This window comes from Mytilus californianus, unplaced genomic scaffold (assembly GCF_021869535.1).
Source record: "Mytilus californianus isolate M0D057914Y unplaced genomic scaffold, xbMytCali1.0.p SCAF_6, whole genome shotgun sequence".
Taxonomy (NCBI): Eukaryota; Metazoa; Mollusca; class Bivalvia; order Mytilida; family Mytilidae; genus Mytilus; species Mytilus californianus.
In genome coordinates, this window is record NW_026262712.1 from 99,541,433 (window position 1) to 99,555,812 (window position 14,380).

General features: G+C 33.3%; 1 protein-coding gene across 1 annotated transcript in view; it reads right to left on the reverse strand.

The window, feature by feature from the left end:
• The window catches only part of LOC127705814 (uncharacterized), a 36,786-nt gene that overhangs the window by 12,360 nt on the left and 10,046 nt on the right, over positions 1-14,380 (reverse strand). Inside the window, exons 2-5 of the mRNA XM_052210166.1 lie at positions 7,882-8,238; positions 5,824-5,898; positions 4,912-4,983; positions 3,605-3,694 (exon numbers count right to left, since the gene is read on the reverse strand). Of these exons, the coding sequence (XP_052066126.1) occupies positions 3,605-3,694; positions 4,912-4,983; positions 5,824-5,898; positions 7,882-8,238 (594 nt within the window). The remainder of the gene's footprint in view (positions 1-3,604; positions 3,695-4,911; positions 4,984-5,823; positions 5,899-7,881; positions 8,239-14,380) is intronic.

The following is a 14,380-nucleotide window of genomic DNA, read 5'->3' on the forward strand; positions in this document are numbered from 1 at the left end:
TAAACGTTCATTCTATCCGGTACATGTTTGTTTTATTCGGTACATGTCCTTTCTATCTTGTTCTAGTCCGTTTCATGTCCGTTCTATCCGGTACTAGTCCGTTCTATTCGGTACTCGTTCGTTGCATGTTCGTTTGACATCAGTTATATCTGTTACCCGTAAATTTCATATCCTGTACATTTCGGTATTCATATTTTAGTCTCACCGGAGCGAAGTTTTGTAACCGGAAAACATGTTTTTTTCATCCGTGTGTCGTCTGTTCGTGCTATCCGGTAAGGTGTGACCATAGTATATATATAAACAACTGTGTTAAGTTTGAAGTCAAATGGGCAGGACATTCTAAAATTACGGCGCGACATATCATATTAAGCCTAATGTTAACAACGGACGGACATACATATGTACGTTTGAATGTCATAATACGTCCATTTTGAAGGGGTGTATATACTTAAAAAATACATGATTTCTTATAAAACTTATTGACAGGCAATTATAGTGTTTCTACAGATCACTTTTTTATTACGTAAAATACAAGTCAAAATTCGAGATACGTGATGTGGAAAATGAAGGTTACAATCGCATGTTTTGATGTATGCCAATCAACAAGTAAAAATTTCCCTCGCGTGCCTCCTACCACAGATGTTAAACCCATGGGTATAACGTCTATCCTCCTACACACCCCATGATTAACTTAAAGAAGAACAAATTGGAATAAGTTCATTAAAAAGTTTCTAACTCAATTTTATGTAATTCTATATTTTATTTTAACGCTACACGGATTTTCACTTTTTGTTCAAAATAAGATTCAATCTGGGGATAATTTACCGTTTGATTGACATGTTTTAGGTAGTAAATGATGACAGGGAATAGAAACAGAGTAGGGGTGTATTTTGGGAAGGTGGTGAGGAATGGCAGTTAGCACTAGAGACGTACAGGGGTCGATTCAAAACCAGAAAAAAACCCACAAAGATCAGATGAAAAGCAAACCCCCCTCTATAGCGTATGCCATGGACAAATAAATATAAACTCTTTATATAAGATGAAGTAGTTGATATAAAGACAGGAATTAAATTTTCATATCACAATAACAACACATTTCATTATTACAATTAATCGAATTTTATAACATTGAACAAAAATACTTCCGAATTCTGAATTCTGAATGCTGAATTCTGAATGCCGAATTCTGAATTATAGGTGAGCCTTCTCGGCTTTCGTAATTCTTCTATTCAATGTTCCTAATCTAAGTTTTTTGTAAAAGGTAAAAGAACAAAAATAACGAACTCCAAGAAAAATTCAAAACGGAAAGTCTTTAATCAAATGGCAAATTCAAAATCTCAAGCACATCAAATGAAATGAATACAACTGTTATATTCCAGACTTTGTACCGTCATTCCATTATGTAGAAAATGGTGTATTGAACCAACGTTTATAGCTAGCTAAACCTCTCACTTGTATGACAGTCGCATAAATTACATTATAATGAAAACAATGAGTGAACACAACAAACAAACTTTATATGTAAAAATGTTTAAAATATGTACAGCAGTATAAGTAACGAGCCACACCAAAGGTATGTTACAAATAAATGGGAAATGTGTCCATGGGACACAGATGAATGATACCCCGCTTGCATATCATATATATAAAGGGACATAACTGAAAAACGGTGAAAGTGACGCTACACAAATTTGTACTTGATCTGAGTTTTGTGTTAATAAGTATTGTTTGAATGGTTTTACACTAGTCATTTTGGGGCCGTTTATAGCTTAGTGTTCGATGTTAGCCAAGGTTCCATGTTGAAGAATGTACTTTGACCTATAATGGTATTTTTTTACAAATTTTGATCTTTTTGTAAAGAGACATAACTCGAGAGCGATTAAAATGACGCCACAAAAATTCAAACCTGATCTGTGTATTGTGGTAATAAGCATTTTGTACAAGTGTCATAACATTAGGTTGAGGTAAAGTAAAGTTAGAGAACGGAAACCAACTTTTGAACGTTTGGACGGACAAGGGTAACACTTAATACCCCCTCCTCTTCGACCGGGGCATAAAAATGAACCAAAAAGTAAAACTAATGACTTACAAAGACAAATAAAAAACACTTTAACACGTTATTAAGACGATAAACAACCTCAGTACATAGAAACATATACTGAAAGACCATCATGTATTATTTGTGAAGTTAATACAGAATAATTATCAATATATAATATTTGACACTAGTGACGTTTTATAAAGTCTGAGAAGCAGCTGTTAGCTCTTGATTACGGAATAAGTTGCGAAATGTATATCCCATATACAGGTGAGGTTGATGCATTGCTACTAAGGTGGGGGAATTTAATTATTTCAAAATAAAAAATCTTATTTTTGTCAAAGATTCTGGTACTGAGATGACCTTTATTGTTAAATTTGAGTTAGAAGTCTAAAAATGAGGCGGAGGAAGCCGTGTCTGCTAATTTCTCTTATTGTTAGTTCTGGAGGATATATTAATGGAAAAAAAAAACATCATCAATATATCTGAATGTGCAATTTAATGATCTGGTCTTTTTTATTTTCTTGTTCTTGACAAGTGTCTTAAGTCACTCTGAATCAAAATAAGAAGCGGTCGTAAGGATGAAAATTATCCTTGATTTTGTGAAACAAAAGCTAATCCCATTACTATTCGAGCAGCTTGAGGTTGTAGTTATCCAGTTGGTGTATTTTATCCAACCCGAATGTCACTGGCACTGTCATATTCAAATAAATGTCTTATAAAACTGTAGTTTTTCTTACACTTTTCAATTAAGTCTTGATTTCAGTTTCCTAAACATACTAATATGTTCAGCTCACACTTGTCAGTTAAGTCTTGATTTCAGTTTCCTAAGCATACTTATATGTTCAGATACACATAAAATATTGATATATATTATTACCAATATGGCATTGTATTTAGCATCATTGCTGAAATATAACCTATGTGTGCTCATTAATACTAGTTTTTCCATTAAATGTAAAATTCATTTCTGGGATGTCAACATTTTTAAGATAATAAAATTTCTCTTTATTTCAGGATGAAGACATTAACCACTTTTTAGACTATTCGTCCAGATCGTGATTTATCACAGATTATATCTGCTATACATCGTGATCCGCATAGCTGAACGATGTGTCATATGCAAAGAGTCTACACAGAGAATTAAGTGTTTTTGCAATGTCATTTATGTATATGTTTAAAACAAGTCCGGGGACAGACCCTTGAAGAACCTGATCAAAATCATGGCAAGGTTTTAAAGAAGACTGTTTTATAACCAGTTTTGTTTTCTACCATTCAATTGTTTTTAATAATTGAATACATAAGAAAGAGCTACTATTTAGATTCTTCCGTCCTGAAAGCTTGATTTCTCTTAAGAAGTTGTCATCATGGAGTTGTATAATGAAGTGATTTTACCTTCTTTTCTTTTATAGAAGAGTAGCTATGTATTTTTTTATGTTTCGAAATTCTCTCAAAGACACAAAATTATCATAGTTTTGTAATATTAAATTGATTTGTGTTCAGTATATTGTTTCAATTGAAATAAATCTATATATATAATGATGAATTTAACTTGTGTGCACTTACTGCTTTTTCGATACACACAACAACAAAAAGGCACTATCCCAAGAACAATCAATGCCAACACAATAACCAATATCCATAAATACATTCGACCTGCAAAAAGTCAAATTACATTATTTTGTTATGGTTGCAGTGATACGTAAATGTATATTATTATCATATAATCTTATATTTAATTCTACGTGGTCGTTTTTTTTTATTAGCTGCAATATATCTACAATTTGGTTTAGAAAAACAATCTTCTCAAACTGATAGATGTAAAAAGAGAATAAAACTACTCACAGAAGAATGTGCTTATTTAATATTTGTGATAAGACATGAACAAAATAAAATATCATTAACACCAATGTTGAAGAAAGTATAGACCACCCGAAACTATTGTCAGAATTGTTTCTTAGAACACGCGTACGGTTACGTGAAATATTTTAGTTTTAATGGAGATATATAGCTAAAATTCATTTTGCAGGTTCATGTATACTTGTTTTTAATGTCATGAGGAAGTGTAGACATAGGACACCGAATCATTTTCCACTGGAAGTTTAACAAACAATAGATCCATTAATTGAAAGGTATAATTAACTGTTTCAGAAATATATGAATAAATACAAAAAGATACTATTGTTAAACTATAAAGTAAAACGTATGCGGTTATTGATATATTACATAAAGATGCGAGCAAACAGTCCGTTTTACCAACCCGAATCCTGCTGAAGTAGCCCTGTACGCTATACCAAGTAGTCGCATTTATTGATAAAAAAAAAACTATTATTCGATTATTCTTGAAGATCTGGTGTATAAATAAATATTATACAAGAAAGTGTCCATAGTACACGGATACCCCACTCGCACTATCATTTCCTGTGTTCAGTGATCCATGAAATTGGGGCTAAAACTCTATTCCGACATTACAATTATAAAGATCATATCATAGGGAAAATGTGTACTAAGTTTCAAGTTGAATGGACTTCAACTTCATCAAAAACTACCTTGACCAAAAACTTTTACATGAAGCGAGACAGACGCACTTTATATGTTTAGTGGACCGTGAAATTGGGGTCAAAACTCTAATTTGATATTAAAATTAGAAAGATCACATTATAATGAACATGTGCATTAAGTTTAAGTTGATTGGGCATCAACTTCATTAAATACTACCTTGACCAAAATTTTTAACCTGAAGCGGGACAGACGGACGGCCGGACGGACGAACGAACGAACAAATGCACAGTCCGAACAACATAATGCCTCGTTGTGTTCTTTATACAAAATTAGCTGAATGTCAAATACAATCATATCTCGTTATCTATTACCTCCGGAATTTACAGAGATTCCAAAATCATGAGCCCTTGGTGTTGTGGTTGATAAGCTGTTGTTGATATCATCTGAAATACGAATATACAAGTTATCAGCAAACATATTTCAACAACACAATTACCAGACATAGTTCAATAAACAGCTAAGAAACTGATATTTAAACATGATTTTGTTAACATGTTATTTTTTACTTACTAGAAAAACTGATGATCGTTTGAAAAAAAGTTAAAACTCTTTGTTTGGTAAATAAAAGATAATTTATGAGTATGATATTCGATGCATATATTATATAAAAACTATATATTACAGAATCTGCATTTTTAAAATGTATGTATTGTAGTTGCCTTATAGCCTGGATATGTATTTATTGACTTCATAGAAACTGAGGAATAGATGCTTACCTCTTACCACGAAATTAAACATTCAGAGTTCTAGAAAATTTGTTTTTTGTTGATTACTCATTGACCCCAAACTACACCCTATACCCTTTATTCAACCTCATATCATATTAGAGTTTATATAACCGGTAGTGTTTTTCGTGTTATAGTAACTAAAAGACAGAATACCAATACTTTGTTAGCAAGGTCCGGACAGTACCAGACCTAAGACCTAAACTGAATTCAAAATAACATACAAAAGTATATATAAAAACAGTTTCTATAGAAAAGGATTAGTGTCCAACGGATCAACTTTTTATCGTCAAAGTGGTTTCCATTACGACAAACCTATATCAATAATAGAATTAATTAAACACGAAGAAATGTAAACGGTTAGTTGAACGGATTTCAACGTAACAAATTGTCACTGTAGCACTTAAATGAATTGTCTGGATTGGCTATATTTCTTATCCAAATCTTCCTGATTATATTATTCATAATACTCATGAATGAAATGATCATAAAACTTACCACTTTGGTTTTCGTCTATGAATGGTGGGTCGGCATGTTTTGTTATTTCCAATATGCTTCCATTGTTATAAAAACCTAAATGTATAATATATAAAACATATTTAATACCAGAGGACAGATGTGATACAGCTCGTTGCAGTCCTAACCTGTACAGCAAATTAACTTGCTAGCCATACATTTTGACTGGCCAAGTTAACCTGCGATAGGATTTAGGACTGCTCTGACCAGTCATAGGACCACAATCAAGCTAACTTGGCAAGCGGACTTGGTCCTAGGACTGTTTTTATGACTGCCGAAAAAATCAACTTTGATACAGGTCCGCTTCTATTATAAAAGCATTATATATCAGTAATTTTGTTTATGTCAGGATGGATTTAATCCATTGGATTGTATGATATAAATAACAGCAGTATTAGAACACAATGACTACAAAATTTTGTCAGCATCAAATTAGAGTGCCAGTATGTCCTCTTGTTATTCAAAATAATGACACGTACCAATTGCAATAACTCTGTATGTCGGGACGTGTCACGTGTTCCACCAAAAACGTTTAAATCATGAGCTTCTCCGCTGAGAAGAAGAAATTTGGAAATACACGTAGGAACCAGTCGTGTTTATTACGGCCTTACTTGTTGTAGAAGATTAACACTGTAAGCACAATAAAATTAGTCTAAAGTGTCGGTTTTCTTACAAAACAGGATTTATCTCAGGAATGAAACATTATATCAACTTGATATAACAAAAACATTGGTAATAACTAATTTTATTATGAAATTGTACACATAAAATCACGTGAAACATACTTGAAGAGAAGTCAAAATTAGAATTTAGATCAATATATTTTATTTGTCATACACAACGTTTGCGGCATACTTCCGAACATCGGTTGGCCCTTCTGCAGACTAAGTTCATCTTTCAGCCGCTTTGCTCCCCACGAGTTGATGCCCGACTTGGTTTTACATATTTTTGTAACCTCCGCCTACACTGCTCAAAACTGTTCGGGACTTGAATCGTTCGTTACTATCTTTTTTCCTTCCCTTTCCTTTTTTAGCATGAAACCTTCATTTACAAAATCTTATCCCCCTGCCTACAAATCCACGATGTATTTAAAGTAATGTTGTATTTGAAAACATCACAATATTCAAGCGTCATGTTAAACCGTCGCACTTCAAAGAAAGGACCATCGGACTTCGGCGTGGACCATCGCAGTTCAGAGTGACCATCGCACTTCAGTGTCCCCATCGCACCTCCGGTCCCGCATATATTTTTTCCGAAATTCATTTACTGTTCCGCATGCTATAAGACTGAGTGCTTTCAAATTTAAAAAAAATCAATAAGAGATTGCCAATATACGTACATGTTAGCTTAAGATTCGGGCAAACAAATTGAAATATCTAGTCTTATTTCTCTTAAGTATAATCATTAGGAAACGATAACTTTGGTCACTTGACTTTTAAGATATTTTCGATGAGTTTTTGTTTCACTGACAAGTTAAAATTCTTAAAGATGTCAATTGCTACTGGTAATGGAATATTAAAGAGTCTATATCGCGTAGATACAAAGCTTTTTTTTCCCAACAGCATTTGGTTTTCATCAACGCTTATCTTTTTTATAATTCTTTTAAGGGATAACTACTCAAGTTTTTCCGAAATCTGACAAAAGTTAGAAGCTATCAAAGACAGCCACTATTGTTGGTTGAATAATGTCGTTTAAGGCAACAATCAAAACAACACAAACAACACTCCTAACAGGTTGCATGAGGTTGTATCATAAAATTTAATTCAAATCAACATTTTTGTGAGAGGCCTGTGTTTCCCAATTATCCTATTTACATTTTTTTGTATCATACTAAAATTCATTAGAAAATCTTCTAGCAAACAGTACATATTGTGAAATGTTTTCACCATAGGAGGTGCATTGCTCTCTAGTTACTATTTTTTTTTTTTTATTTCTTATCATTTGCTAAAGAAATTATATTTCTGATCTGAAATTGATGTTGTCTATCAAAATTATTATTGTTCACTTAATTCTTTATTGCATGATTCTCATTAAACTTACGTTTTCCATCAAAATACAATGTGGCTTTTTTCATGAATCTAGATGATAATGCTGTGTCAAAAAATCTCATGTCACACGAAAAATGTGTGCCTGGAGATTTGTTATGTCTCTCAAATATGTGAACAAAAATAGTACCAGATAGATCACAGGTAAATTTATCTGGATGAATAACACCTATGCCGTTAACACATGTGTCTGTTTCTCGGTTAAATGTAATGCTGTCTACAGATTCATCGTCGACAAGAAATTCAACAGTGTTCCGATAAGGTTGTCGACATGAATAGCATGTTATCTGTATTTTATTCGTTGATGCAAGAACCTCTCCTCTGATAAAAATATCAGTTGCAGAAGCAATGCCTGAAAAACAAAAATAAATAATAAACACATAACCGAGAATTCGCTTCCACAAACTTGAAAAATACATGCATATATGTACATCTTCAAAAAATGGTAAAAAAAAAAATTCTCGCGATTTGTTTCTAATGTTGTTATCCCTCGGTCTAAAGCCCCGGTCACACATTACCGGATAGCGCGAACGGACGCCGAACGGATAACTTTTTTTCAATCCATTCATGTTCGTTAGACGACCGTTCTTGTCCGTTAGAAGTCCGTCCGTATCCGTTGCATGTCCGCTTAGTGTCCGTTTTATCCGTCGACGTCCGTTCTGTCCGGTGGAAAATTTTGAGCATGTTCAAAACTTTAAACGGACGTCCAACGGATGAACTGTCCGTTGAACGTCTGGTAGGCGTCTGTTTTTTACGGTACTCGTCCGTTTCGTTTCCGTTTTGTATCAGATCCTTCGCCGTTATACATCCGTTGGAGGTCCGGTAGACCAATTCACCAACGGACTTCTACCGGACGTATACCGGATAAAACGGATGATGAACGGATGTGTAACGGATGTGATACGGACATGAACGGAAGGATAACGGATAAAACGGACACATACCGAATTTTTAAATGGATAAATGTCAATTGAAAATTTCGCGTCAGATTTCTTGAGTGTCATGAATGTTTATTATTCGTGATGGATCTTTGAGTAAGAGCACGTCTTCAATTTCAAGCAGCTCTTATTCAGGCCAGTCTGAACTTAAATGTTGCAAATCTAAACCTACTAGCTATCGAAAGGAGAAGAAGGAGAAGACATTTCTTCCTCTTCTTTTTCAACCCTTACTCTTAGGCGGGAGTTTGAAAAATAAACTAAAAACAGTTACACGGAAACTTTTGAATTATTTTTAGGTCATGTGTATGTGATTTACATGTACTATATATTCATGTTGCTCCGCATCACGGTGTGGAGCTATTAGTTTCAGTCGACATACACGCCATCTTGAAATACTTACTTATTACATATTGATTCTGATTGGTTGCTTTATGATGCGAAAGAGATACAGCAACAGCTATTGGATTAAACCAGATAAAGAATTACAGACTTTTCACGTCTCAGGATAAGACATCAAATGCCAGAAAATTAACCATGTGTATTTCAGTTCCGATCAACTGTCATTAGTTCATCTTTGTTTTATTATGCATATATTGAACACTGAAATTCAATATCGAAATATCAAATATTAATATGTGTTTATTTGCTTTGTTAATCTGCAATATGCATGATTTGTTTGGCTAAACAATGTTTCTATACAATGTTTACAAAAATGCATTATCTGTATTTTAAAACTTGTCCCAATCTAGGCACACCTCCTGCGTGAGAGGCACGCCTTCAGTGTCGTGTCTATTTGTAAATGTTTTAATTTGCAACAAGTAAAGTTAATAATATTTTAAAAGCATGGGTGTATTACGCAAACTCTTTATAAGTAAATACATTGTATATCAATCCATATCTAAAAATACCAAATTTCCAATACTAAATCAACAACCACTTGTACTCATATTACCTTAAATTAGTATAGAGCGAAGCAGTCAACAGCTTTTTAGAAAGCTCAAACTTGTCTCCTTTAATTTTTCGCCTAACTTGTTCATCTGTTTTATCCGGTACGACTCCGTAAGGTGTCCGTTTTATGCGGTACTCGTCCGTTGGATGTAAGTTCGACATCCCTTCTGTCCGGTACGTTTCCGTTTCTCGTACGTTGCATATCTGTGTGTGTCCGTTTTGCATTCGTTACGCGTCCGTTCGTCCTATCCGGGAAGGTGTGACCACAGCTTTACATACATGTAGATTCCTTACTATCTTTTATGCGTTTTTACTATATACATTATGAGTTCCTGTTTCTCTTTCCGCTGCTGGAGGACTATACATTTCCGAGAATTCCATAAGCTAATTAGTCATTGCTTCGCGACTGACTTGATTAACAGCATCATTTTCTTAAATTTTCCATAAATATATATAAATTCTAAAGCATAAAATTGACGGTACCAATTATTCTGCACCAGATGCGCATTTCTACAATAAATGTCTCTTCAGTGATGCTCGAGGCCAAATTATTTGAAAATTCAAAGCTTGCAAAAAAAAAAAATGGAGAGCTTATAAATCAAAAAGGACAAAAAAGTATAGCAAAAACCGGGCTTTCGAAAGTAGGGTTCCAACTCCTCATGGAAAAGTTAATCTTAAATGATTTTTAGCTATTCTATTCAATTACATTTTTGATATGTTTGGCTTACAAAATTATAATTAGAATTTTTTTTAGTTGTACAACTGACGACAACTAAACAAAAATTCTAAAGTTATTTCCACCTTCATTCGACAGTAAAAGATGGCCTTCAGAAATATTCTAATGAGGTATTTTCAACCAGCATTTGTAAATCAGATGTGGATTCTTAAAAGACATAAAGATCTACAAATTCCTTGTTTTAGGTCATGAAAAAACTTTCTTTGTGTGCTGATTCCTACAATAAATACACAAAAGATGCTCTCATCCAAAATGCTGGTTTTTTTTTTTTTATCGAGAAAATATTTGATGAATTTGTTGGAACACAATGTCAGCAGACAGTCTGTATTTCAATGGGTACTTATTGTGAGCCACTTCTGGTCGATTTGTTTTTGTACGCATATGAAGCCGAATTCCTACAAAACTTTCGCGAAGACAGAAAAATAAGGCATTCACTTTCAGATATATTGATAATTTCCTGTCATTCAATTACCCACATTTCAATGAGCGCTTATATCTCATATGTCCCTGTGAACTTCAAAATTAAAAATAGTTACCAAAAGTAGAAGGTATGCTACATATATATTTCGATCTTTTCCTCGATATAGATGCAAACTAGAATATATGACAAACGTTATGATTTCAGTTTTCAAATTGTCAACTTCCCATTTCTCAGTAGTGACATACCCTCGGCTCCAAGGTATGGAGTTTACATATCACAGTTTGTCCTGCAATCAGCCAACTATTGTTTAATAAGAGGTACACAAATAAATGTTTGCTTTATTTGAACTTGTACTTGTACAAAATCAATTTTCCTGTTACCCCGCCTACATATTGAACAAGCAGTAATGTGGATATTTCTTTTTGCGTAACAGTTCATTTTGGGTTCCTCTTCGCGGTCCGCGTTTAAACTATGTCGATTTCTTGGAGAGAAAAAAACTAAAGCCTCATGTGCCGGTTGTAAAATGCAGGATAAAAACAATATATGTACATTGTCGGAAATATAAAATGTATTTGTACTCGCTACGAATCTAAGATCGTACAATTAGATTTTGTATTTTCCAACAATGTACAAATATGTACCGATTTTCAGGTTGTCTGCATATTGATATTGTATAATATCAGCTGCAAGTCACAATATGAAGCTTTTTGTCGAGTGAGCGCAGCGAACGAGTTCAAAAAGGCTTTCTATTGTTTCGAGCAGCTGATATTTTACAATATAAATATGATGAAAATTTGATAATCGATCCGGGTCAAAGTTATTTAGGCCGGGTTAACTTATCACAAAGCCGTGATATGCAATTTTACGAAGAGCTGCTGAGCAGACTTAGATCTTAGCTACCAGTACAGTTGTCTGATTTGTAAAAGTACCGATTGTGTCCTGTATCCGATTGTGACATTTTGATATGAGTGTGAGTATTCATGGCTGATGATGCATGCATAGTAGGAGACGCTTACACTGCCAATGACCCCGGTCTCACTCCTTTTGAGTTTATGCAATTCCCTCGGTTTTTGTTTTTAACCTTGATGTGCCTCTTCCTAATCAATTTATGCGATTTGAACATCGGTAAACTAATGTCGCCTTAATTTGGTACATGTTTTTTCCGAAGAAAAAAGTAAAATCACAAAAATACTGAACTCCGAGGAAAATTCAAAACGGAAAGTCCCTAATCAAATGGCAAAATCAAAAGCTCAAACACATCAAACGAATGGATAACAACTGTCATATTCCAGACTTGGTACAGGCATTTTCTTATGTACAAAATGGTAGATTAAACCTGATTTTATAGCTCGCTAAACCTCTCACTTGTATGACAGTCGCATAAAATTCATTTATATTGACAACGATGTGTGAACAAAACAAACAGAAATAATAGGTGAAAATGTCAAAAATAGAAAATGATCAGTTGAACCTGGTTTCATAGCTAGCTAACAATTTTGGCAGTTGTATACAGTTCCGTCATATATGTTTACAAACGCAGTGCAAGATATCATATGTTTAGCAAATACTGACGTTTAGACACATGTTCATTGTTAAAATCCACATGTTTACTTCCAATCTCTGTTGATTCCTTGTTTTTTTAAGTTACCCAACATGGCCTTTTCATCATACATGAAAATGCTGATACGAAAATATGTATATAAATATGTGTGCATTTAGTGAATCAAGTTATCATTTAGATACGTTGTATAGTTTTCATTCGCAACCACAAATAAGCACACATTGCGAATCTATAATACTAAAAGAACGCAGGATTTTCAGGAAAAAGGGTGACCAAAACCGAAAAGACCTTATAGCTAAAATTGTCCAGGTTGTTCTCGTTTTACCATATTTACTCTTACAAGTCTAAACCTTTTGCGTTTATTTTCAAATTCATTTTGTATGCTTCTTTGAAAATACAATTTTCCCAACTTTACATCCAGTCTATGATAGAAATATGCAAAAGGCTTATTAGTGACATAACATGTCAACTAAATGAAATGACAATTTGCCCATATGATATAAAAGTCAATCGAAAATAATTGATCTCATGCTATATTAAGATTTTGCAGCACCATAAACTAGAAAAGGTATAATTGAAAAAAAAAGTTTACCAAAATGTTACATTTCTGTTGCTCTGAATATGCTAAGTATGGTAATGTTCAGCTGTCATTTGAATTGATTTTTAAAACTAGCATAATTTGTCCTTCGAAACTTGACAAAATATAATAGTCAGAGTATCCCTATAGTTTGGAGTTTACAGGTCTAAAAAGACATGAAATCTTTTACAGTACTTTGATTTTTTTAATGTATTAAATACTTTTATAAAGATTTCCATATGAGCTATACATTTTATGTTTTTATGCTTGGTGTTCTTACACTGTGGCAACGGAATTAAAATGCGTGATTTTCACTTTTTTTTCTCAATCATTCGTGTATCTAAACATTTTTATCTTTTGCCACTAGCTTATGATATTTGGCATGAATGTGTATTATAATAAGATGGTGTGTAGCATATATCATCATGACCGTAGAAATGATTTTTATCTTTGATCTCAAGGTCAAAATACTTGATTTGTTTTCATTTGAAATGCGTTTTTGAAATTTGATACATCACTGCAGTACCTCAATATGATGGGTCACGTACCATAGGCGATGACCTTGACCTTTGGATTACCACCTACCAACACCCACCCCACCCAACCCCACCCCACCCTTGGTCACATTCAAATCAATACTTCCAGTGACTGTAATTTGTTTATCATTTACAGCCTTTCAATAATTGATGCTTTTTACAAACAAACAAAAATACACTTCAAAACTATATATCTCACTTTGTACCATTGAAATACAATATTCATGGCATCAGATATTGTAATTGTACTATGTTCGTTGTTAATTTGACAAACCTTATTAAATATTATAATGCTTTTGAAAATTTAGGCATCTTTGGATGAATTCGACTAAAGTACTTTGTTCATGACACGAGCCAAAAAATTTTAAAAGCTAAAATGCATTATTAACTCGTCCACTTTAAAAAATAAATGGAGGTATATTTATATTTTTAATGCACCAGGAGCTGGATAGTTTAAATATAAGGAACTTTTAAGAGTTTGGATAATGCATTTTTACTGGACTATCTCCCTTTGTACCATAGAAAATAAATTTTATAAGCTAAAATGCATTATTAACTCTTTCACTTAAAAACAATTGGATGTGTGTTTATATTTTAAATGGACCAATAGCAAGGTAGTTTCAAAATATGTTCTTTTAATAATTTCTTAAATGTTTTTTACTGGATTATCTCCCTTGGAATAATCCACAAACAAATTATCAAGATTTAGTGATGTGAAACTTAAATTCAAACTCATGTTCATTCAATAAATGAATAACCTTTAGCTCATCGTTTTCC